The sequence below is a fragment of the Xenopus laevis genome, chromosome 9_10L, assembly GCF_017654675.1.
Source record: "Xenopus laevis strain J_2021 chromosome 9_10L, Xenopus_laevis_v10.1, whole genome shotgun sequence".
Lineage (NCBI taxonomy): Eukaryota > Metazoa > Chordata > Amphibia > Anura > Pipidae > Xenopus > Xenopus laevis.
This window is the reverse complement of record NC_054387.1, coordinates 98,616,705-98,642,335: the sequence shown is the minus strand read 5'-3', so window position 1 is coordinate 98,642,335 and position 25,631 is coordinate 98,616,705. Positions and strand designations below refer to the sequence as shown.

The 25,631-nt window shown below is 35.3% G+C and overlaps 1 protein-coding gene across 1 annotated transcript in view; it reads left to right on the top strand.

The window, feature by feature from the left end:
• grin2a.L (glutamate receptor, ionotropic, N-methyl D-aspartate 2A L homeolog) overlaps positions 1-25,631 on the top strand; it is a 260,724-nt gene that overhangs the window by 169,298 nt on the left and 65,795 nt on the right. Inside the window, 1 exon segment of the mRNA NM_001112896.1 lies at positions 12,075-12,667. Coding sequence (NP_001106367.1) covers positions 12,075-12,667 — 593 coding nt within the window.

The window sequence follows — 25,631 nt, the reverse complement described above, 5'->3', positions numbered from 1 at the left end:
AATGGAGCTCTCAATATAAGCAATGTCTATTTCAATCTCTCAAAACTTCTAAGCTAACTTAGAAACATTACACATGTAGTGCTGAAAACAGCAAAGAGTCATTTTCATGGACTAGCTATGGTATCCAAATTGTATCATCTACCTAGAGGTCAAGTTACTTGTAATAATTTTAAATAATTAAAATAATTTGGGATACATTTTTCATTCTAATTACAGTAAATATCTCTTTCACTTAGTCGCTTATTTGTTCCTGATTAGAGATGTCGCGAACTGTTCGCCGGCGAACTTGTTCGCGCGAACATCGGGTGTTCGCGCTCGCCGGAAGTTCGCGAACGTCGCGCGACGTTCGCCATTTTGGGTTCGCCATTGTTGGCGCTTTTTTTTGCCCTCTCACCCCAGACCAGCAGGTACATGGCAGCCAATCAGGAAGCTCTCCCCTGGACCACTCCCCTTCCCTATAAAAACCGAAGCCCTGCAGCGTTTTTTCACTCTGCCTGTGTGTGCTGAAGAGATAGTGTAGGGAGAGAGCTGCTGCCTGTTAGTGATTTCAGGGACAGTTGAAAGTTTGCTGGCTAGTAATCGTTTTGATACTGCTCTGTTATTGGAGGGACAGAAGTCTGCAGGGGTTTGAGGGACATTTAAGCTTAGGTAGCTTTGCTGGCTAGTAATCTACCTTCTACTGCAGTGCTCTGTATGTAGCTGCAGTGGGCAGCTGTCCTGCTTCTGATCTCATCTGCTGACTGCTGCAATAACAGTAGTCCTTGTAAGGACTGCTTTTATTTATTTTTTTGTTGTTTTACTACTACTACTACTACTACTACTATAAGAGCCCAGTGCTATTAGTCTAGCAGTGTTGGGGAGTGGGACTGGTGTGCTAATCTGCTGCTCCTAGTAGTTCAGCAGCACCAACTTTAATTTTTTTTTTTTAATATTCATTTTTTTTTTATTTTACTTTTTTTTATTTTACTACCGCTGTAGTAGTGTATAAGTTGACCTTTTAGGCATTATTTGCCCTGTAGGCATTATTTGCACACTGTTTTCTTCAACCCGCCATCGAGCTGTGTGACCTTGTTCACATTCTGTCTAAATATCCATAATATTACCGTCTCCAGAAAAAACACCGGAGTCACTTCAGTGGCTGCGTCCAAAAAAACTGGGCAAACAATGTCTACAAGGTCAACGTATGGCGAAAAATGACTATTTTCAGCATTTATATGGCATATTTTTTCTGGCAACTGTGCTTCAGTGGCTGCGTCCAAAAAAACTGGGCAAACAATGCCTACAAGGTCAACGTATGGCAGTTGTTTAAAGAGAACAGTAGATTACTAGCCAGCAAAGCTACCTAAGCTAAAATGTCCCTCAAATCCCTGCAGACTTCTGTCCCTCCAATACAGAGCAGTATCAAGCAGATTACTAGCCAGCAAACTTACTATCATCTGTCCCTGAAATCACTAACAGCTCTCCCCCTACACTATCTCTTCCAAGCACACACAGGCAGATTTTTCAGATACATTTTTGCCCTTGATCCCCCTCTGGCATGCCACTGTCCAGGTCGTTGCACCCTTTAAACAACTTTAAAATCATTTTCTGGCCAGAAATGTCTTTTCTAGATGTTAAAGTTCGCCTTCCCATTGAAGTCTATGGGGTTCGCGAACCGTTCGCGAACCGCTCGCATTTTTGCGCAAGTTCGCGAATATGTTCGCGAACTTTTTTTCCGACGTTCGCTACATCCCTATTCCTGATTAGTGATTTGGTATCCCATTAACCCAAAATGCTTTCAGAGAGGCTAAGTTTTTACCTGAAAATACCCTCCAAAACCTCAGCTATGGATATCTTATATTCATAGAAACAATACTGTTCAGTAAGTTAGTTATGGTGAAAATCCTGATCAGAGTTTGCAAAATTTCCTTGATCTAGCACCAAGTTAATTTTGTATGTGGAGATTTTCCTATACTGATCATATATTCAGGACTTTACAGAAGTCAGCACATATCCAAAAGACACACAAATTTGACCTGGGACTTTCAGTGCCATTTCTATGATCCTCACTCGTCAATTATTTGTGGTTCACTAAACAATTTTAATGTTTCATGGAACCTTTCCAATTACATTATGGGAAAACTATAACTAATTTTTATTCTTTAGAAGAAAAGGCAACATGCTCTGTTTAATTGCCATACTTTGAAAGTGGATAAAAGGATTTTCCTTGTAGTTTTTTTCCAAATTCTCACCTTCAATTGGTCAGATTATGTAGAGGTATAATTACTTATAAATTGTCCAGAAGAAAGCGATAAAACCCCACACTGATTATTTACCCAGAATTGATTTAAATCATTAATTACCCTTAAAGTGCATAAATTAATGAAAGTGCTTAGTGCTTCACACAAAGTGCAATAGTGTATAATAAATTCAGTGCTAACACATCAATCAATTAATTCATAATTTTAATTAAATCATTCAGTGTAAATAGAGCAATACATTAATTATGAATTCATTTTAAAACAATCAATTCTTAATAGAAAATCAAGTGATAGTGCCTAATACATATCAAGAGTTTTTAAATGGTGAGTTCATCAATTTAAATTATAAAATATGATAGAAGCCAGCAATTCATGAGTTAAAGATTGGAAAAAGGAAAATAGAATAGAGGTGGAGTTGTTTTCTATCTTGGGCCTGGGACACCACACGAGGAAGAAGGCAGGACACTGGGGACTGTGGTCTACTTTGAAAGTGATCTGTAAGCTGTAACCTTTTTTATTCAACCATAAACATGCTGTTCAAAATTTAAAAGAAAAATATTCTTCCTATTTTTTTTCTGTTGGAAATTTTAATTCTTTTACTATGTTGCTTGAAGAAGCTGTTTGTTCCCTGCAGGAAACTTGCGAGCTATGTCAAACTGTGGCAGATCTAGGTGAATAACCATGTCTAAGATTTGTACACTGTGCTCCTTGTAATAATGGAACATTTTAAACAACCTTTGTTAGTGAATATGCAAGTTATTCCCCAAATTTCAGTTCAGTGTAGGATATCATATAATAGTTAAAGCAGATACATGTGAGCATTTTGAAGTTACCTAAGGAAGTCATATGAAGAATGCTCCCATGTTTAGGATATACCGAGCTTATTGCATTCGAAACACTGAGCAAGAATTTTTTACATTTTTTTCAATCTACTACTGCAAGGCACTGTTGTGTTAACTCTACATTGAGATGTAATTCTTCTCTAACAGTACAACCTCAATGACAACTATTCATTGCAACAAATGCCTATACTCTACCCACAAGTAGATAGAAAGGCTCGATTCATAGGATAGAATAGAATAGAATTTGCAAGCAAAAAATGTCATACTCTTTATATTTCCTTTAACCTATAATAAAAATATGGCAGTGGTAGGTGTGTGGCCAGAGTGAGTTACCCATACTGCTGCAGGTCTTTTTGTTAGAATTTATGCAACATCTAACAGGTTCCATTACAGCAAGCTGCTGACTAATGAAAGAGTGTTTAGTGACATTTTAGAGGTTGACATCTATTGTATGTGACCTAAAAAATATTTTTGTCCCTTGTAGCCACAATAAAGTAAAGTAAGTTGGTTTATTTATGTTTTACCATCTGAAGCAAGCTGATAACTGTTCTATTCCCAGGTCACGTAAGCCTCCTGCAGTCCTGTGAGCTCTTGGCTATGTCATGTTGCTCTGTCTTCTGCAAATATCTGCAGAAACCAGAGTAATAAGCACTTTCTAGTAGAATTATGAAATAGGTCACAAGTTCATAAAGAAGGTGGATTAAAATGGATGAGATGCTCACTGTGTGGAGCCAGAAATACAAAACTGAAATTTATCAAGGAATCACAGGATTTTTTCTTCATGCTACTGCAGGCTTGCTTTATCACTGCAATATATGTGTGTATATTATATAATATTAATTAATATATGTGTGTATGTGGTGGTTGTGTATATATATATATATAATTTAAAATTTACTTTCTGTTGGTTTGTTCTTGACTGGAATCCTTTCCTTTATGCTACCAGGTGATTGTTTGAAGACTCAATAAAACTAAATGGATCATTTTTCAAAATTTGGCATTGTGTAGTTTTAGAGTTTTTTTTAAAAAAAAGTCTATTTATTAAAAGATCTGAATATAAAAAGCGGATAAAAACTGAGAAAAAACAAAGAAGAAATCAGAAAACATTGAGGTCCTCGTTTTTGTAAGAAATCGCATGAGATTAGAAATAAAAAAAACACATAACCTCAAAAACCTCGAAGCAAAGAAAGATTTTACACTTGAAAAATGACAGCTCTCAATGACTTCAACATGACCATGCCAGCTATTAGATTTTGTATTAGAGTTTTTTAATGGTATTTTTGAGGTTTAGAGTAATTGGTCCAATGAAACAATTAGAGCTAAAAATGTTGATTTTGGTGAAATGAAAACAAATACGAAAGTCTCAAAAGCCAACATCTAATTTGAAATGTCACTTCATTCAGGTTTGTCTAGGATTCATCATGATACTTAAATAAGTAATTTTCCATAAACAGCTTCAATGCACTAGAAAGAAATTTTTGTTGGAGTTAATGCTTTACAATACATGGCTTTTTTTTTAAGCTGATGCCAGTAACTCTTAAAGGTCACACACAAGAAGTATGAATGATAGCAGATCAAAGTGTAGTCATCCATGTGTGAAGGAGGTGACTGAAAAGCATGATTTCCCAATAAACAACCCCGAACATCTGACTGAAAAGGTAGCTTTACTGAAGCCACTGAAGCTTGCCCAACAGCATCAACTAGCAAATTTCTCAAACAGAGGTCTTTACTTATAAATGATTTCCCCTGGTTAAGATCACATTAAAAGTTAAGCTAATACACTTAAATAACAGAAACATTTTACAAATACATCAGCAGTTAGGTAATCTAAGGGGCATATTAATTATGTGGTGAAAAAACATTGGGATAATACAGCACACATCACCAGACTTTGCCATATAAAAAACAGCGTAAATTTTTTGATGCATTTTCTCTTAGAGTGATTTTCATCGGAAGCAATGTAAAATAATAATAATAATAAGCAAATCTGGCATTCTCACGGCATAAAATTTCATTATACACAGCATTATAAATATGCCCCTAAATCTATGTCAACATCTCTCTATTTAGTAGATTTGTCAAAATGTGAGAATGGAAAAATTCACTCACTTTCAGCTCATTCCTATGGAATTCCTATTAATTCCATTTGATTTTTAATAATCATAATTATCAATGGGTGAAAGTTAGAGTTCACCAGTTGATAAATACAAATAAAAAACTCATGGGAATGAAAAGAAAATAAGTGATTTTTTATTGAGATGAGCTTTAATCTCACTTTTATAAATCTGCCCCTATGTACAGTATGTTTTCAACATACCTTTATTAGATATTTCCAGGTACATTTAAGAAATGCCCAGTGTAAATAATAGAATAAGGCTCCAGTATCAAACAACAGAAAAAAACGTAAGTATAGGCAAATACACTGTTTTGTGTGGTGTTTCAACATATCATTAGCTGATCAACAAAGTTTCCTACACTATTTGCATAGTAGCGATGAGCGGATTTTTTCGCCAGGCATGGATTTGCAGTGAAATTCTGCATTTCGTCACAATTTTGCGAAACCTCTTCAAAAATTCACTGTCAAATTCCCCACCACAAAAAAATATTTTTTCGACACTTCATTCTAGTGAGAGTTAGGATGAGGGTACCTAGTGAGAAACCTGAAGCTCCAACTAGGAGAGTAGAAGAAATAGTAATCATGGGTATCATCTGGCAGAATAGGAACTAAAGTGTACATACCTTGGAGCTAGAGGTATTCCTGCTTTGGTGCCACTTGGAGGGCTTGTCCTCAGGGATTGACATTTGTAAGTGAGACTAAATACTCAAACTGTTACTGAACCCTGATTTGGGCAAGCACTTCTGAAAGTTCTGTTCATGAGTAAATGCTGCATAACTGTACATAAAGTCATATGTGACTATCCTCCAAGAGATTGTACCACGTTCCTCTAAATACAGAATTATCATGTGTTTTAAGAACCACTGGAGCCCAATTGCTTTACATAGTTACATAGTTTGAAAAAAGACAAAGTCCATCATGTTCAACCCCTCCAAATGAAACCCAGCACACACCCCTTCATAACTTTACATAAATTATATATACACATTTCTATACTAACTATAGAGTTTAGTATCACAATAGCCTTTGATATTCTGTCTGCCCACGAAATTGTCCAAGCCATTCTTAAAAGCATTAACTGAATCAGCATCAAAACATCACCGGCAGTGCATTCCACAACTGTCCTCACTGTGAAGAACCACCTATGTTGCTTCAAATGAAAGTTCTTTTTTTCTAGTCTGAAGGGGTGGCCTCTGGTGCGGTGATCCTCTTTATGGGTAAAAAGGTCCCCTGCTATTTGTCTATAATGTCCTCTAATGTACTTGTATATTGAAATCATGTCCCCTCGCAAGCGCATTTTTTTCGCAGAGAAAACAACCCCAACCTTCACAGTCTACCCTCATAATTTAAGTATTCCATCCCTCTAACCAGTTTAGTTGCATGTCTCTGCACTCTTTCCAGCTCATTTATATCCCTCTTAGGGACTAGAGTCCACAACTGCTCTGCATACTCCAGATGAGGCCTTAACAGGTTAATGCCCTTTTTTATGCAAGATAGAACTTTATTTGCTTTAGTTGTCACAGAATGACACTGCCCAGAAGTAGACAACATGTTAGCCACAAAAAAACCCTAGATCCTTCTCATGTAAGGAAACTCCCAACACACTGCCATTTAGTTTATAACTTGCTTTTATATTGTTTTTGCAAAAGTGCATAACCTTGCATTTATTTTTGCTTTATTCTATTGAGAGTGATTATTCTTCAACACCCTTCCTCCACTAACTCCCACTAACTCTTTGAGGGCCCATCCCAGAGATACAGTATAATACAGTTGTTCATTTTTGGTTCTGCAAGCCCTTTACAATATTATGAATTACTGTCATGTGTTTTGTTAGCTTGATGTTTGTAAATAATTAAAGTGTTTCCTAAGTAATAAAGGCAGAGTTAAAATTTGAAATGTAATTTAAGATGTTCAGACTAATTAACCACTGCTTAAACACAGCTGTAATATCATCAACGTAATTTAATATAAATAATTCAGACTTAAATGAACTTAAATTAACTTTTTCTAAAAAATTTTAAGTAATCATACTTAACCAGCCCTAAGACAGCCAAAGGCAAATTAAAGATGATGTAGATTTTCATTAGTCAACAGCTGGAGTTCCAAAGGTTACCTGAACAAGAATGAAACAGTATATTTTAATCTAAATTTACTAAACTCTAATCTACTAAACTCTTAAGAATTTTATAATTTTTATTTGTTCATTGTTAATTAAATTTTTCCTTTTTCTGTCTTGGTAAATATTAAAGTTTTGTTCAGAAGTTTCAATTTCAGTGAAGAGAACCACAATGTTGATTATAAACACAAGGCTGCTGCTTCAAGTCAATTTTATATACTTAGTAAACATTTCTATTAGATAGCATCAAACATAATTTTTTATTGTGTTTGTCAGTTTAATGGTATCAGCGTACAAGCAATGCACATGTCTTTGCAAGAGTATTGTTTGCAGATACCACCTGATCTTAAATCTTACTATAGCTTTAAAAAGCTTCATTATTCATAAACAGGGTGAGTTAAAAACATTTTGATATGGTCTCTAAAAATGTTTTATATTTGGATGGTTCTTAAGTAGTGATGGACGAATTTATTCGTCAGGCATGAATTTTCAGTGAATTTTCATGTTTCACCGCTGGCAAATATATTTGCGAATTTAGAGAGAAAAGGGGTTTTTTTTTTACGCCCACGACAATGCCGATGCAGGTGACAATTCTGACAATTAAACGCACGCCCATTGACTTTAATGCACGTTAAATAGTGTTTTGCTAATTTTTTCAACGTTTTGCAAATTTCGTGAATTTTTCAGCGAAACTGGACAAATTCACCCACCCCTATTCTTAAGGAGTTTTGAAAATTATTCAGCAGAAGCTTATCAGAACAAATCTCAGACTCTTTGTCGCACACCACTCTACTGCTTTGGTGATGCTTGTTTCTACTGAAACAGTGGCAGTACCTATAGATAAGACTTACTTTACAGTAGGTAAAGAGATAAATATAACTTTAAATTCAAAAGTGTGGCGTAAAATATCCCAACGAGCTAATATATTCCATATGAGAAGAAATATAGAGGCAAAGGAAGATGAGGCAGAGCACACTCCTAAAGGTTATGTAGCGAGAACACCTGGTGCACAGTGTTAGGAGTACGGCAACCTCCAATGGATCATCAAGTAGTAAAACACTGGCACACAAGGAACTTCATGCAGGGTTACCCCTTGCTAATTTATTAGGTGCCGACGTCCACACCTAATAAACTAGCAAGGGGTAACCCTGCATGAAGTTCCTTGTGTGCCAGTGTTTTACTACTTGAAGAAATATAGAGGAACATAAATATCGTGCACAGTATTGATTGATTCCAACCATGGCATCTTCATTAAACCATAACCTGCTGTGACCACAGCTCTGCAGTTTCAGACTACATACAGATCATTGATACCACCTTCAATGCCATCTTTAGCCTGGACACCATTTGATATACAGTATTTGAGGGTAACTGTCCAAACATGCACTGAATCCACTTGTTTGACATGATATGGGATTGGCTAGACCCAGTTACATAACATGTATACTGTTAATACCATTCATCCTACTTACTGAATTCCAACCTCTCTAGCTAAACAAAGCTTGTAAACACATTTTTCAATCTGACTGTGCTGCTGCATGCTCATAATTATTCAATAACAATGATAAAAAAACTAACATAATAATACGAATTTAGAATTCAACACAACATCCACCTTTTTTTGCAGGTGCCAATATTCTAATAAGCCTTTCTATTTTACTATGTTCAAAACACTTCAAAAAATTAAATAGCATTGATTTCCTTTGCTGCTTAATAACAGATGTTCTGCACAGGTTGATAGAGAGCCATTGCTACACGTATAACTGTTATTTATTACTGGTACTGGCACAACAATAGACCAAATTAAACTGTTAAACAGTATGCAATTCCAAAGTCACCTTGACAATTTCCCTTACATTTTAAAACAAACAAGCTGATGTTATATTGTATGGGTTTCTCATTAATTTAGTTATAACTTCATACTCTATACATATACTCTATACATATTACATTAAACATATATAACATGACTATATTTAGAGAATAACTCAATTTTCATACCAATAGATGCCCCTTTTTTGTAAAGCTGTCCAGACACTAAACAATTCTTATAAGAGAGTTTATTATGATTTAAATTATACTATCTTATTTGTACTCTTGTACATGGCTAGTGATTATACCTGAGGCTACAAGTATCTATGAAGTCTTTGCCTCTAGAGCTTAAAATGCTAGTTTTATGTCCAAGGCAGTGATGGGCGAATTTGTCCTGTTTCGCTTTCGACCAAAACTGAAAAATTAGCGAAACATGAATTTTGAAGCGTCAATTTTGATGCCCGCATTAAAGTCAATAGGCGGCCAAATAATGTTGATAAATAATTTATTTATTATTAAATATTTAATAATTTATTCGCCGGCGGCGAAATGAGGAAGTTCACAGTAAATTCGTATCTGGTGAATTTATTCGCCCATCACTAGTCTACGGTGCTGCGATATTAATTGATCTGCAATGGTCGCAAGGAACTGTATGACAGAGATACATCAATTAAGTCTACTTCATCCATAGCTTAATTTGTCTTACATCTTCTTACTTATTTTATTTAAAACTGCTGACACAGTTAATTTGAAGTATTTGAAACTATACTATGTAAGAAATTCAATTTCTATAAAGTAGTTAATAGTTACATTTCTCTAAATTTAAGAGATAAGATACAATAGTGTGTTGTAATTCTCACAACATACTGCAATTCTAATTTTCAGTTTCTAATTTATGAAGATTAATGTATTTGTATTTTGATTTTCATAATCCTCTAAATGACAATAAACAAACCAAGATCTTGCATTCTCTTAACCTTTCCTCTGTTAAATACAAGGATTAAGCTATTTTGTTTACTAAAAAATACAATTGATACAAAAAAACACCATAATCCTCGCACATACTATGTAATCTGTTAATAGGTGTAAAGGATTACTCCACAGATGCTCATGAAAATCGCCACCTGTTCCTTATAGGAAGGATCATGTAGTGATGTTAAATGTATTTTCTTTTGATTAAATACAATCTATTAATTATTATAAAGTTTGATTTAGAGGAATAGTGGAAGTGTTCAATTTGTAAATTTTTACATCAAGTACAAGGTACTGTTTTACTTTTACAGTACCTTGTACTTGATTAATCCTTATTAGATACAAAGTTATCCTATTGGGGTTATTTAATGTTTACATACTTTTTTAGTTGACTTAGGTATGGAGATTCAAATTACAGAAAAATCCCTTATCTGAAAATTCTAGGTCCTGAGTATTCTGGATAACAGGTCAAATAGCGATAGTTAAAATCTGCAGAATGCCTGGTTTCCCTTGTCTAACTAAAGTTAGACACACATTTGATTGGTACACACAATAGCTCCTGGATTCAAGAACTCCATCTAGGTTTTAACAGCAGGTTCTATCTGTAAATATTTCAGTAGAACACTGGAGAGCACTTCTAGCTGCAGTCTAGACATCTAAAATGGTGGATTACTCATTTGGAATACAAACTGCTTCAAGGCGCCCTGTAGTCTCTTGCCATAGGACTTACTCTTAATTGGAGCCTTCTACAAAATGAAGTGGTTCAAGAATGTGACTAAGCCCATTCCTTACAACACTAGGGGAGGAAGCTAAGCTTGTGCTAGTGGTGCTGTCCTGGAACACCTAATTTGCTTGGGCAACTACAGAAGAAAGTGAATACTCATTGATCATGATATCTCTGCATTGGTTTAATATGCAATGTAAACAGATGAATAACTTACCAATTTACTAAGTGAATATACATAGTCATTAAGAATTACCTAGAGAGGGAAACTGTGTGCAGATATTTATAACATTTTGGTAACTGCATGTATGTTTGTCATATTCAGGAAATTGTGGTAGGAACAAAAGGCGAAGAAACAGTCCTAGTTTTCTCTGAAACATGATTAAGAATTTATTGTAGAGTATGTTGCATAGTTTTCTAATGGTTTGAGGACAATTTACATTTTTTAATTTTTTCAACCCAGGCTATAAAATTTTGATTTGAGGCTGTATTTGACAAGGTGTGTTTGAAGGTTCTTTATGTAAAGAACAAAGAGGAATGAAAACAAGAGTCTAGGTAGAGACAGGATAGATATTTTGTTGGGCTGTAAAAATCAAGAAGCTGCTTGCAGCATAGAGATGCTTACTTTTTTTAAATTAGCTGCTCTGTGCCAAGCACCTGCCAGAGGGTTCTTTTAAGTGCACTTTGTGTGCACACAATTGGCCTTAAACTTGCTTCTGGCACCTTCAGTCAGACAAATTTCATATGTGACTAACAGGGCCAAGAATATAAAGCTCCCTTAGCAGTAATTATATAATTATTTTCATGAATTATTTTCAAACATAAACACACAGAATAATTAATATCACACGTGTTACCATGTGCAACAATTTCAACAGAATAAATAGAAAGGGTATGGCAAATGTATGAACGATTTTCAAAACAAAGCTTTAATAAAAGAAAAATGAAACCTCACACTTCAAAATCTTTTTTTCCAATGTATTCAATAGCAGCATGCAACATAACACAGAAAAAGTCTGACATTAAAATAAATTATTTTTTCTGTAAATCAGCTGTAATGGCAGACATACATTTTTACCAAGAGTTGCATTGTTAAACTTGTTGGAAGCTTACAAAAGTTGCTCTAAAAACTACCAATGTATATGGCAACATTAGTGAATAAATAAGTCTGCTCCTACTGAAAGTCCCTAATTTGTGTTGATATTCTTTTCCTTCCTGATTATTCATGTTTCTTTTATTTTTTTTTTCTCAGGATGAAATGTCCACTTTCTTCCAATTTGGAGCTTCTATCAAGCAGCAAGCCACTGTCATGCTGAATATTATGGAAGAATATGATTGGCATGTATTTTCCGTCATAACAAGCAATTTTCCTGGATATCGAGACTTTATAAGTTTCATTAAGACCACTGTGGACAATAGTTTTGTTGGCTGGGAAGTTCAGAATTATATTACTTTGGATACATCATATACAGATGCACAAACACTAACACAGCTGAAGAAAATCCATTCTTCTGTTATTCTCCTTTATTGTTCAAAGGATGAAGCAACTTACATTTTTGAGGAGGCCCGTTCCCTTGGCCTTATGGGATATGGTTTTGTCTGGATCGTGCCTAGCCTAGTAACAGGAAACACAGATATAATACCATATGAGTTTCCATCTGGTTTGGTGTCTGTGTCATATGACGACTGGGATTATGGTATAGAAGCTAGAGTGAGGGATGGCCTTGGAATTATAACCACAGCAGCATCAGCAATGTTGGAAAAACATTCGGTGATTCCTGAAGCGAAAACAAGTTGTTATGGCCAGAATGAAAGAAATGATCCACCACTTCATACTCTTCACAAGTAAGATATTACATTTATTTTTCCTATATATGAAGCAAGGCTAATCTTTTTGGTATGGAATTTTAACACAGTATGCCATAAGGGAGCATTTGCATTACACGGAGAAAATCTTTTCTAAGTGAAAAAAGCATTTACAATTTTATATCCCTCTTGAACATGGGGTCTATAGTTATGTCACTGCATATAGTGTGCAAATCAATATAAAATTGAGATTTGAGGTGCTTTTATCTAAATACATTCATTTCCCAGATTAGAAGAAAGTTCTAGTACATATTACACTGATGATTTACTGTATATATTTAAAACCTTATTGTGGGGCTAACAAACTGTTGGACCATAAATTTTAATAAAAAAACATTGCATTGAATTATCAACACAACCTGTGTTTTAAGCAGTACAGATATAGGATGTAGTATCCAGAATCGTAGAGGTAAAGTAAAAAAAAATATATAATTATATATATATATATAATTATTTGCTTAAGATGAACTCTATGGGGTGTGGCCTTTCCATAAGTCAGAGCTTTCAAGATAATGGGTTTCCAAACAGGGATCTCATGCCTGCATTTTTATTGTGGTTCTACTAAGGCAAAATACAATACTACCATTATACTTAAATTTAGATAAGGTATAAAGGGAATTCTGTAAATTATCTTTCCTTTCATTTAAAGCCCAGTTAGTGTGCAATTAGTTGATTAAAAACATAACAAGGAACTTTAAAAAAGGCAATGCACACAGCCATACCTATTGTTTATCTAGTACTTAAGAAGTATTCTTTTATTATCTGATCTCTAATTTAATTTATCTGATCTCTAATTGCAGACCTATTTGTGCAGTATGTACAAACACCTGTCCCTTCAATCTCACTTACCAAAGACCCTGGTCCATCACTTACAGTGTATAAATTAATTGCATTCAGAGTTATGGCCATATGAAGTAGTATATATTTCACTTATCTGCCCCCTCTCCCATACCATTATAAAGGTCTTTGACTTAATGCTTTGTAAAGGGGTGCAGTCAGACCTGAAGCAGGGGCTGGATACATGCAAAACCTAAACAGGTCTGGGGAGTTCTGTTTAGGTCATTCTGTTTCTACACCCTCCAAGGTACTCATTCCATTCCTCTTAGAGTGTGATAAGGTTTGGCTAGAAAGTTCTGCCTTCCTAGATTCTGGGGCAGAAGGGAACTTTCTAGATACTAATTTTGCTCAGAGATATGGCATACCCAAACTACCTCTGGTCCCATCAATGGAAGCTCTTTAAATTGTGGGTTAGTGTCTTCCAAATCCAAAGATATTGTCATGTCCATGGGTTCTAATCACTCAGAACAAATTTTCTTCATTATCAATTGTCCTCAAGTGGATTAAGTTACTAACAGGATTCTTTGGGGGAGTTAGGCAGGTTTTTTCAAGGAGGTTTTCCTACGGAGATTAATTATGACAGTGCCAACAGGGAATTACTAGCCATTAAATGGGCATTTAAGGAGTGGAGACATTATTTGGAGGGCACTAAACATGTAGTTACTTTGTTTACTGATCACAAAAATTCTCTTGTATATTCGCTAAGCACTTAATCCTAGACAGGACAGGCAAGTTTTTTTTTTACCCGCTTCCATTCTATCATAACCTATAGGCCTGGGGAAAGTAATGCTAAAGCCCTTCCCAGAAGCTTTGTCTCTAATCCTCGGTAGAGGTCTGAACCTGATTCTGGTATGTCTAAAGACGTGATTATAGCAGCACTACAGTTCAGATCTACAGTATATTTGTTCTTGTCTGAAGCCCAGGGTAATTTACCTCCAAATGTACCTCTGGGTAAACTTTTTGTTCCTTAAAACCTTTGTGAGGTGAGATTCTAGGGTAGCTGGGCATTCAGGCCACAGTAAAACCTGTTCTCTTCTGTCCCGCACTCTCTGGTGGCCAACTTTAAAGCAAATACAATCCAAATATTTAATGGCACCTTCATTTTTTCATTGCCCAATATAGGTCTTTTGTGAGAGAGTTCGTGAGTGTGATTATTGTCTGATTTCATGTTCCTGACCCATGCCTGTCCCTGACCTCTGCTGATTCACTGACTGTACTGACCTTAGCTTGTTACTGACTATTCTTCTGGATCTTGCCTTTGTACTGAATTTACTGACTGGTGTGACCCTTGCCTGTGTTGCTTCTGGTTCCTGATTCTGTACTGCACCGTCTGATTGTTAATGAACCTGTTCCCCAACTATGCTTACTTTCCCCATCCTTCTGGATCACACATTCCGGTTCCCTTGCTTGCCCAGAACCATTGCCTTGGTTCTCTCACCATAAGACCTGACAGCATCCGAGAAGAGCTCCTCTATACTTGGAAGGTGGCTGTTCTAGGCAGAAGCATGAGACATGACCTGAACCTTGGTGTTTCTTCTGGGTTTGGAATACCGGACGTGACACCAGTATTTAAAACATATTTGATTTATAAATTATTTTAATATCTTTGAGGACCAAGTCATAGACAAATAGTCAAATAAGTATTTATTTTCCTCACTATACACATGTTTTTTGCAAAATGCATAATTTTTAGCTCTCCTCCAATAGAATCCTGCACTGAAATCCATTTTTCAAAAGCACAAATTGAATTTTTTATATTTAATATTGATATCTGATTTGGTACTAGACACGTTCTTAGTTTCCCAGGTGCCCTCAGTCATGTGACAAGTTGGATATCACTCCCCTCCCCCCATCAGCAACCTATCAACAGTAGAATGAGAAGGTTACATGATAACAGCTCCCTGACACCTGTATTGCTAAAAATGCTTGTATGCCCCACTTTGGGGCAGATATGGGAATATAAATCAGTAGTAATATTCCCAAATCTGCCTATGACTCCTTCAGTTACATTAGGAGTAGGAGAAACAATAGCTTCTCTGAAAGCAGTTCCATTGTAAAGTGCTAGTTCTTTCTAAAAGCACAGGATAAGACATATGAACTGAGAATATAATTTTAAACAGTAGAAGGAATTATGCAATATTCAATCAACATAGTGTAAGTTTTTTAAAAAAAAAAAATGACATCATCCCTTTAAGCTTGTTAGATTTTGAAATTAGCTTTTATTATTATTATTCCTCTTGCTATTACTGTATATTTATATCTGCTTGGCATATAGTATGTACTAATTTCAGGTCAAATCTGAGATTTTAATATGAAGAGATGTTTGCTACAGTGGTAACAGGAATCATTGGTAAAATGATTAAAATGATAAAATTTGATTATTTGTGATAATCACTGTATACATAGTGATGAGTTTTATATCAAGCTCTGGTTAAGCTTTATATTTAGAAGGACAAGTAACTATAATTAAGTAATATACTTTAAAATGCATTTTTCCTAGTTACAATCTAGTGTTTTTCTGTAAGAATTAAAGCACCAATCGTGTTTAGACTAATTAACTTTCTATGAAAACACTAGTTAGAAAATGTGCCTTTTACTTTGTCAGTTAAAAGATGATTTTCCAAAACTACTATTCTCAGTTTAAATTCATCTACCATTTAACATATCAGCTTTTATTAAGACAATTTGGAAAATGGACTTGCATAAAAATGTGCTGATCAGACCAGAATATGTAGAATCTCAGAAATATATAATTGTTCCAACTCGCAAAATATGATATTGTGGGTATTACTTTTAAAACACAGCACCTTCAAAATGCTGCCTACTCCCTCCAGCATTGTATGTCAATATACCCACTAATGACTATATAATGTAGAAATGTATGGTATTAACATAGTCAAAAAATTCCATGCAGTAGATATATAGAGAAATTGTACTGAATATGGTGTTTCTGATTTTTAATGCCTGATGAAATATTAGGGGCCGATTCACTAACTTCGAGTGAAGGATTCGAAGGTAAAAAACTTCGAATTTCGAAGTTTTTTTGGGCTACTTCGACCATCGAATGGGCTACTTCGACCTTCGACTACGACTTTGTTCGACTGTTCGACCATTCGATAGTCGAAGTACTGTCTCTTTAAAAAAAACTTTGACCCCCTAGTTCGCCATCTAAAAGCTAAAAGCTAAAAGCTACCGAAGTCAATGTTAAGGTCCCCATAGGCTTGGCTAACTTTTTTTGATCGAAGGATATTCCTTCGATCGTTGGATTAAAATCCTTCTAATTTTATCATTCGATCAAAGGAATTATCCTTCGATCGTTCAAACGAACTATCTGGGCTAAATCCTTCGACTTCGATATTCGAAGTCGAAGGATTTTAATTCCTAGTCGAATATCGAGGGTTAATTAACCCTCGATATTCGACCCTTAGTGAATCGGCCCCTAAGACTATAAAGTGGGTATTGAACCTTAAATTCTGAATTATTTATACTAGTCCTCATTTTAACATAAAAGTAAACTTCTATCAATATTTTGCATTTTCTCTGCAATTTTTCACAAATGAATTCAAGAGGGGAAACGCAACAAAAAATAGCAGTGAATGTATGTTTAAAATGTACAACAATGAGTGCCCTTGGAATATTAAGTAGAAATTATTGAAACATTTATGATATATTTGTGATGAGTGAACTCGGGTCATTTAGTTTCCCAGTAAATTTTGTTAAAATTCATTGGATTCAATAAGAAGTTCAAATTTCATTGTGTTTAAGATGTTTTTATCTCTGAAATATCACATACATTGTCCTGCATTTTTAGAGAGGTTCCTTTCCACTGTGCTACAACTGTTCCTCATAGAAAAAATTACATCAGCTGGGACTGGTTTTTTTTCAAAAAATTTACTGAAAAGTGTGCTATCAGAAAAACAACAAATTTCAGAGCTGTACCTGGCTAAATCATAGATTCCATGAAGAAATAAGATACAGTAAAATGAAAGTTAATTAAAAAATTTAGATAATTTAAAAAGTATTTGATTGTGATGGATAGCAAGGGGTAAATATAATTTATATTTATTTTGCTATTATTTCCCCCTTCTTCTAAAATCTTAGAAAAAAATGCATAAAAACGTGAAATTTAAAAAAAAAAGAAACAGAAGAATAAATTTACTTAATACATTACAATTTCCAATATGTTTTATAAAACAGAGGTTAAACTTTCATTCGTAAAAACTGTTTTACCTCTTAAGCATTTCCTTGTTAGGAAAGCCTGTACTAATTTGTCATGTACAGGGATTTGATTGTAGGCAAAAACAGTATACTCATAAGGGAAGCCAAAATTTCTTATAAAGACTAGACTTTGATAAATAATAATGCTGTCTAGTTTGTGAAAGCAGACACAAATGTCAGCTGCAATTTAACTAAACATTGATCCAATCAAAACATTAGGTACTAAAAATAATATGTAAAGTAGGACATTTGTGTAACACATTTAAACAGTAAGGTGTTTGCTGCCTTACTGGACAAAAATGATTAATTTTTGCTCACTTTTCTCTGACTTTCTCATTTCATGAAATCTTATATTAAGTGCTTTGAATGTGCCAGAATGCTGATATTTATCTTTATAAGCTAGTGAGTAACAGAATAGTTTATATGGATATAGTGAATAACACAGCGACAAAGGTTGGGTAAAAAGAAGGAACTGGGACAAATGGATTTAATTGTTCTCTTTTTTGCATTCATTTGCTCTATAGAACTGATTTTTAGCCCAAGATAAACATAATTAATTGTATGCTTCTATGTAGCTTCTAAGTTTATTAGAATTTATTAGAATGTTCCTATACTTCTAGTAAAGTGTTGCTGGGGATACAGTTTTGGCTTCAAAAAAGGTTATTTTAAATAGTGCGCTTACTCATAAAATAATTTAACCATCATCTTTATATTGCTGACATTGGGGCTCATTTATAAACACTGGGCAAATTTGCCCCTGGACAGTAACTCATAGCAACCAATCTGTGATTTTTTTCAGCCAGCTGCAGGTTGAACACTGAAAGCAATAATCAGATTGGTTGCAATGGGTTGCTGCCCAGGAGCAAATTTTCCCAGTGTTTATAAATAACCCTGATTGTCTTTAAACTGCTCTATATTAATTTTCGTATCAAGCTGGGCCATGCTCATGTCGGGTACAGTATGGGCAGAGAGGATAATACAATAATAATAAAATGAATAATAAGAAAACTGGTAAAGCCTGCAATTTAAAATGTTACCTGCAGTGGCAGTTCAGCACACATACATACAGAATACCACAATCAGGTTCAGTGAGTAAAACAGTTCTAGAATAATGGGCTTTGTTTTAAGTTAAAAATGTTAAAATGTTACTGTAGGTGGAAGGATAGTCATTTAAGTATACTATACTTTCTTAAACATGTTTAAAACAGCAGTAATGATGTAAGGCACATGATATAAATTGTATTTCCAAGCATGTCTTAGATGGGGTATTTTAAATCTTAACCCAGAATGACAACATATTGAAATTTTAGAACTTGCAAATGAGATGCTGAACTAGTAATACCCTTATCACAAATTAATAATTTACTATAGAACTTATTTAGGAGTTTAAAATGCTTCAAAGTTTTAGGGGGTAATTTATTAAAGGTTGATTTTTTTGGGGGGATAAAAAAACCTAATTTTTTGAGATTTATTATGCCCTGAAGCTGCTAAAAGCCAGAATCCGAAAATACGCCAGCTAAAACCTGTTGAGGTCATGTAGAAGCCAATGGCAGAGGTCCCTATAACTATTTGAAGATGATTTTTTTTGCCTTCATGATTTTCGGGGTTTTTCATGGTGGTTTTTGTTCGAAAAATCATCAATGCGAGGTATTCAAGATTTTTGTAGCCAATAACTCAAATTGAGTATTCAAGTTTTCCCCCCAATTGCATTCAATCGAGTTTTTTACAGTCAGGTTTTTTCATAAATAAGCAAACATTCGAGTTGTGAGCTTATTCGAGGTAGAAAAAACCTCACAAACTCGACCTTTGATAAATAACCCCCTGAAACTACACAATGGAAATGAAAGAAATGTCTAATAATGATACAGTAAGCAGCTAAAATGATTAAAATATTGATACCCTATTAAAAAGCTGCCAAGAGGATATTTTAGTTAGTGTGTAGATTCCAGACATATGGCAGTTAGCTACAGATTTCTGGATACACTTAGGGAGTTATTTATCCATTTATTAGGTTTAAAGTTATTTAAGGTCGAGTTTGTACGTTTTTTGACCTCAACAGAAAAATTTGTTTTTTTTGTGAAACTACCCTTGAAAAAAAATTATATTTTGGATAAAACACAACTCCACATTTAATAAATAACCCCCTTAATGAGAGAATAATGAAAAATGCTGAAGGTGAGGCAAACTTGAAGTACAAGCAAAGGCAGATTGATTGGTAATGGCCACAATATAAGGTACACCCCCGTGAATAAATGCAGTACTTATAGATCTGTCTAACATATGTTCTTTATGTAAGGGAAGTATAATTATCAAGTGGTAAGCAGAAACGGCACTGGTCTCGGAAGGTATATAAGGCCATGGCCACAAGATGATTCCCAAATAATATACTTAGGGTTGCCATCTGTTCTGGTTGTGACCCAGACAGCCCGGTTTTTAAAAGAGCTGCCCGGGTCAAAACTGCCTGGACGGTTTTCCAGATTAGGAAAACCGGGCAGGATTCTCTGTGATTGACTTGCTGATCGGCCAATAGCCCCGTCCCTGACATCACAACCCACCCCACAGCATCACAGCCACACCCCCATTGCACCACAGCCCCTTCCCATGCTCGGATTCGACCGTGCCAAAAGGTGGCAACCCTAAATATGCTGTTTATATGTTTGTGGAAATGTGAAGGCTTTGAGAAGGTGAATCTTGATGGATGCAAGACAGAATACATTGGAACACACAAATTCAGATATGAAGGTTTTTTTTACTTAAAGTAAGGCCTATCTTTGTCTTATTATCTGTAAAATGACTGAAATAAGAGACAAAACTTTGTTTTATATGTTATATATGACGTGATGTGGTTTTTAAGCAAAAAACATTCTTCAGAATGTCAGCAATCATTTTTGTTCTAGATTGTAATTTGAAATGTTGGTGCCTGAAGTCACTTTCATTTCCCTATATTCTGTTCATGTGCACTGAGTCATTTTATAAAAAAACAGCTAAAGACTAAAGCTAAAAAACTGAACTTATTAAAATTTCTCTGAAAGCTGGCATGAACTGATGGTCCTTGCTCTCAAGAAAAATAATGCTTTCAACAGCTGCTAGGACAATAAAGTAGAGAAGTCATTTTAATATGATATTAATAGCAAGATATTTAGAACAGTATAATATGAATGGTAGACAGCAGATTAACAATAAGCACCTTATTATCAGTGCTGCATTTACTTACTTGACATGATGGAAATTAAAAGATTCCTGCAGTAAAAGAAGGATAAGTACTAGAGAAGCTATTATAAGGTCCTGCCCTGTTTAATGTATATTTGTGTGATGATTTAGGGAAACTAAATTAATAGATATTCAATGCATCAAGGATTTTTAAAAATCTGTTTTTTAAAAAATATTTCTAACATCTGTGGACACATTGTGTCAGATTCAATTCAGAGAAAAAGGTTTATCACATCAAAACACATGGAAGAGATTCAATTTGAGATGCAATTCAATTCAGAAACTAATCTGATTTATCATGTGACAACTCTATTGATGTATATAGGGAAAAAATTGAACTGAATTAAGAGAGAAGTTTTACTCCTCAAAGTGAATCTCGTCCATGAGTTTTCATGTGATAAACCATGAGATAACTTTTTCTTACTGAATTGAATATGGCCCATTGTGTGATGCATTGCAGACTGCTAAGTGCATCATATACAAACGGAGCACTAAGTCTCCCAAATTATTTTGCACAATCCATTTTGTACACTGGGTTCCCATAGTTTAGTCTTATTAGGATAAGCTGAACAATTTTTGGTATGGATCTGCCAAGAGATCTTCATCCAAGCCAAGAGATCATCATCAACCTTCTTAGTCAATAAATCCATAGAAATTGTATTAGAAAATAAAACCGAGAGGGATATCAGGAAAAATCTTTTGGATATAGTGATATATCTTTAGTTGAAGCAGGTGTCTGTTTAAAATGTATAAAATGCCTTTTATAGAGTAGCCAAAAAAAAACTCGAGTTTTGTAATGGCTCATGTCCTGCTCACATAATCAATCTTATGGGACATTTTACTATTCATTTTCAACAGCAATGATTTAGCTAGAGGGTTGTCATTAGTCAAAAGGATACAAGTAGCACATCCCACACCTACATGAAAATAGTAGTCCAGCCAGGTTCACCTTTATCATTGTGATGAAAATCAAGAGATACAGAACTAGGAACACATTTACCTTTGACTTCTTGAGATCTTTTGTTCCCTCTTTTAAAATCTTTTTGTGCAACAGCTTATAACGAATCTGTTAGCTTTGTAATGTCAATATTTTGAAGAACTTGGTTTCTTCTCACTATCTTTTAAATTATGTAGCACCATGTCTTACACATGATAGACCCTTTATTTAGTTATCCATTGAATCCTCCATTTCTAAAACATATTTTCCTGCAACATTATTGTTCTTTCACAGTTAGAACACTGATATAGGCACAGGAAACAGAGACATATTGTACCTGGAGGCAGGTTGTTGGGGATGGGTTGTTATCCTGCACCAAAACAATTGAAGATGGGAACCCATATGTAAATAATACACCCCAAATATGTCAAAAGATAAAATTTAGAAACTTTGTTACTTTGAACACAGAGTTCTTTAACATCATCTTTTACCCTTAATTCCCCTTGAGAGCAAAATATTTTACAAATTTCTTGACCTTTGCAGTTTTCACTGAGAAACACATACAACAATCTATTACTGTCTAAAAGCATATTAAAGTAGTCGACCAATGTAGTCCATAATGACCAAACCTCTCCTTCATCACACTGTGCCTGTGAAGGTACCAATTAAACTAATTTATCTGAGGAAAACTCCTTCCATTAAGTGGAGTCTCTGTATGGACGCTGTGTAAAATATTATTTTTGCAGAATTTCTGTTCAGACTTAGGATAGCAAGGAGTCAGCACAACGATTAATTAACACTTCAAGGCGTTGCACGTTCTTAATTGGCCACTTCCCACTGGACTAAACTAGGGTCAAACAGCACGACTAGTGTTCTTTAGATTAAATTCCCTTTATTGCACACTTTACAGCATTACAACAATTTACAAGGCCCTGCTTGGCCCTTTATCAAGCTAAACTGACAATCAATTAACATCAAATAAGTTTCTAAGACTTATTCTTGTACAACTGTCTTTGTGATGAACAGACCTTGCCAGATTTCAATGCCTCTAATTAGTTGTGCTTTGTACTGTAGCTGTGCACAAGGCACCACAGCAGATGCCAAGCTATATCATTACAATTTGCCTACAGTTATAAAGAAATTAACATAAGATAAAGACATGACATGATACAAATATAGTTGTTATTACCAGCATATGGCAATTAATTGTGTTTAAATTCTATAGGTTTAAAAAGAAAGGCCCAAAATATAATTAATATTTTATAGATTTCAGTCTTTTTGGTTTATTTAATTTGGCATCACACTATACAGACAGCATTTTAAATATCTGTCATCTTTTAAGTTAGCCAGGTTAAATCAAGCCTTTGATGTCCTATTCTCAGTCATTGATCATTTTGAGTTCACCTTTCTGTCTTAGTATATATATATATATATATATATATATATATATATATATATATATGTATATATAGATAGATAGTTCCTAGGCACAATTGTGTATTCCTTTTGAAGTATTATTTGATCGATTTTTTATGAGGATCGTGTGATTCACTCTTCTATGGATTACTTATATTTTATCTTCAGTCCATCAGGACACTGACATTAATTTAATTTCCCCTCTTCTATAACAGTTTGGCCTCTAAGGTGTTGTAGCTCATTGATGAAAAGCCGGAAACTGGCAACTGATGAGTTTTTCCTAGCATGGGGTATTGAAAACACACAGAGATTCCTTTCAAAATGATATTTTCCCTGCTTTAGTCTTTAGAGTCACCAGCACTGGAAACCTTATAAAATTAAGGCCGTGGGACTGTTATCTTTGTCAAATGTCAGCATCTTTAAGTATAGTTGAACTCTAAATAAGATCTCACTTTTTCTTCTGTCACTGCCATAATCAGATAACCTTGAATTCAGACCAATTTTGTATCAGCTCAGGTTTTCTCAGATCAACGATCATTAACTATGTGCCTCTTTCCAAAAAAATTTGACATCTCTATCATATTTTATTTACAGTGTAAGTATATAATTTTAGAATTCTGTATAGATGATAGCCTGCCCTTACTGGTAAGTGAAATGCACCGTGATACTACACAAAAGTAAAGTAATACATAATAATTAAAAAATATAAACCTGTGAGTGTACTTTGCCTCATATGTTTTCACCCTACCATATTAAATTTCATTCCTGAACCTATAAGTGTATTTTTTTAGTTGTAATATTGGAGTGTGGGCAGCAATCTCTGGTCATGTGCTTTCAGCAACAGCCAGTGCTACACTATGGATCTGACAGGCTTTTGTTCCTCCTACTCAAGGTGTTACAGTGGGACCTGCATTTTTACTGCATTTTTTTCTTATATCTACCAGGGAGCTGTTATCTCGTGTTAGGGAGCTTCCCATTGGTTACCTTCCCATTGTTCTGTTGTTGCTGGGTGGGGAAGGGAGGGGGCGATATCACTCCGCATAAATTTGTAGTACAGCTGTAAAGAGTGACTGAAGTTTATCAGAGCACAAGTCACAAGACTGGGGTGTCCTGGGAAACTGACAATATGTCTAGCCCCATGTCAGATTTCAAAATTTTAAAAAAAAATCTATTTCGGCGCAGAGGTCTGCAGCACTATTAACTGATGCATTTTGAAGGAAAAAAAAATGTTTTCCCATGACAGTATCCCTTTAAAAAGGAGATTAATGGACTCTAAAGAGTGCAGAGTCATGCAAAATAACTGATAAAGGGAATGACACAATAAACTATGCATTTAATATAATTGCTGTGGAAAAAGGGCTCTCGTGAACAGACATGATTGCTCTTAACAGCGCCCCTAGGTCTTCTGCTGCTCGTTGCCCCGTCCCCTCCCTTTTATTCACTCAAATTTTCATCATAATTACTGGAGCAGTGGGGATTGGCACACAGGAAATATAAAAAATCATTGTATCTCCTGTGCATCCCCAGTGTTTCTGAATCAATGTGGGTGTGGTTGGGCAGCATGTTGCCCCCTGCTGTTCTTGGTCCGGGCCTTGGTGGCCTCTCCAGAAATCCGGGCCTGACTTTAGAGGAATCAATCTGGCAGCCCTCCTTACTAAAGAAAACCAGCCCCTCATTTTTCTAACCCCCCCCCCCTTCATTCACAAAAATACCACACCCCAACCCCCTTTCTTGAAACAATAAAGATATCCAGGATGGGATGAAAACAGGCCACAACTTTTATTAAACACATAGTAAGATTAAATAATACATATAAACAGCAGTGTGACATTTTAAAGCCAGTAACATGAACAGTATTACATGTTATACCCCACTGGAATGCTTGCCACTTAGAAAAAAACACTCTCCCCAGCATTAGCTGTCTGCCATGTTGGCCACCCTCCATGGCATTGGCAGGTGGGCAAGTGAGAGCAGGCCAACAGCAGTACACCACCCTCCTGGAAACCTTGTCCCAGGAGATTACCATGCACCTTTTGACACCAATGTGCCAAACACTGGGAGCCTATCCCCCAACCCCCCTCTTCCCCGTTGTCCTCAAGGGGGCTGGACAATGTTCCTCACTCCAGAAGGTAAAAGAGGCCTCCTCTTCCGTTGCCCCCACTAATATCTTCCCTTAACCTGACCTCACTTCCTGTGTGTTTCAAACCTTCTTCTGTCAGTCCGTTTCCTAATGCCACTAACCTTTCTTTTCCTGTCCTGCCCTTCCTAGCATAGTCAAAACTCATGCCCTTTAACGGGAACTATCTCAAAAGTGAAAATTTAACA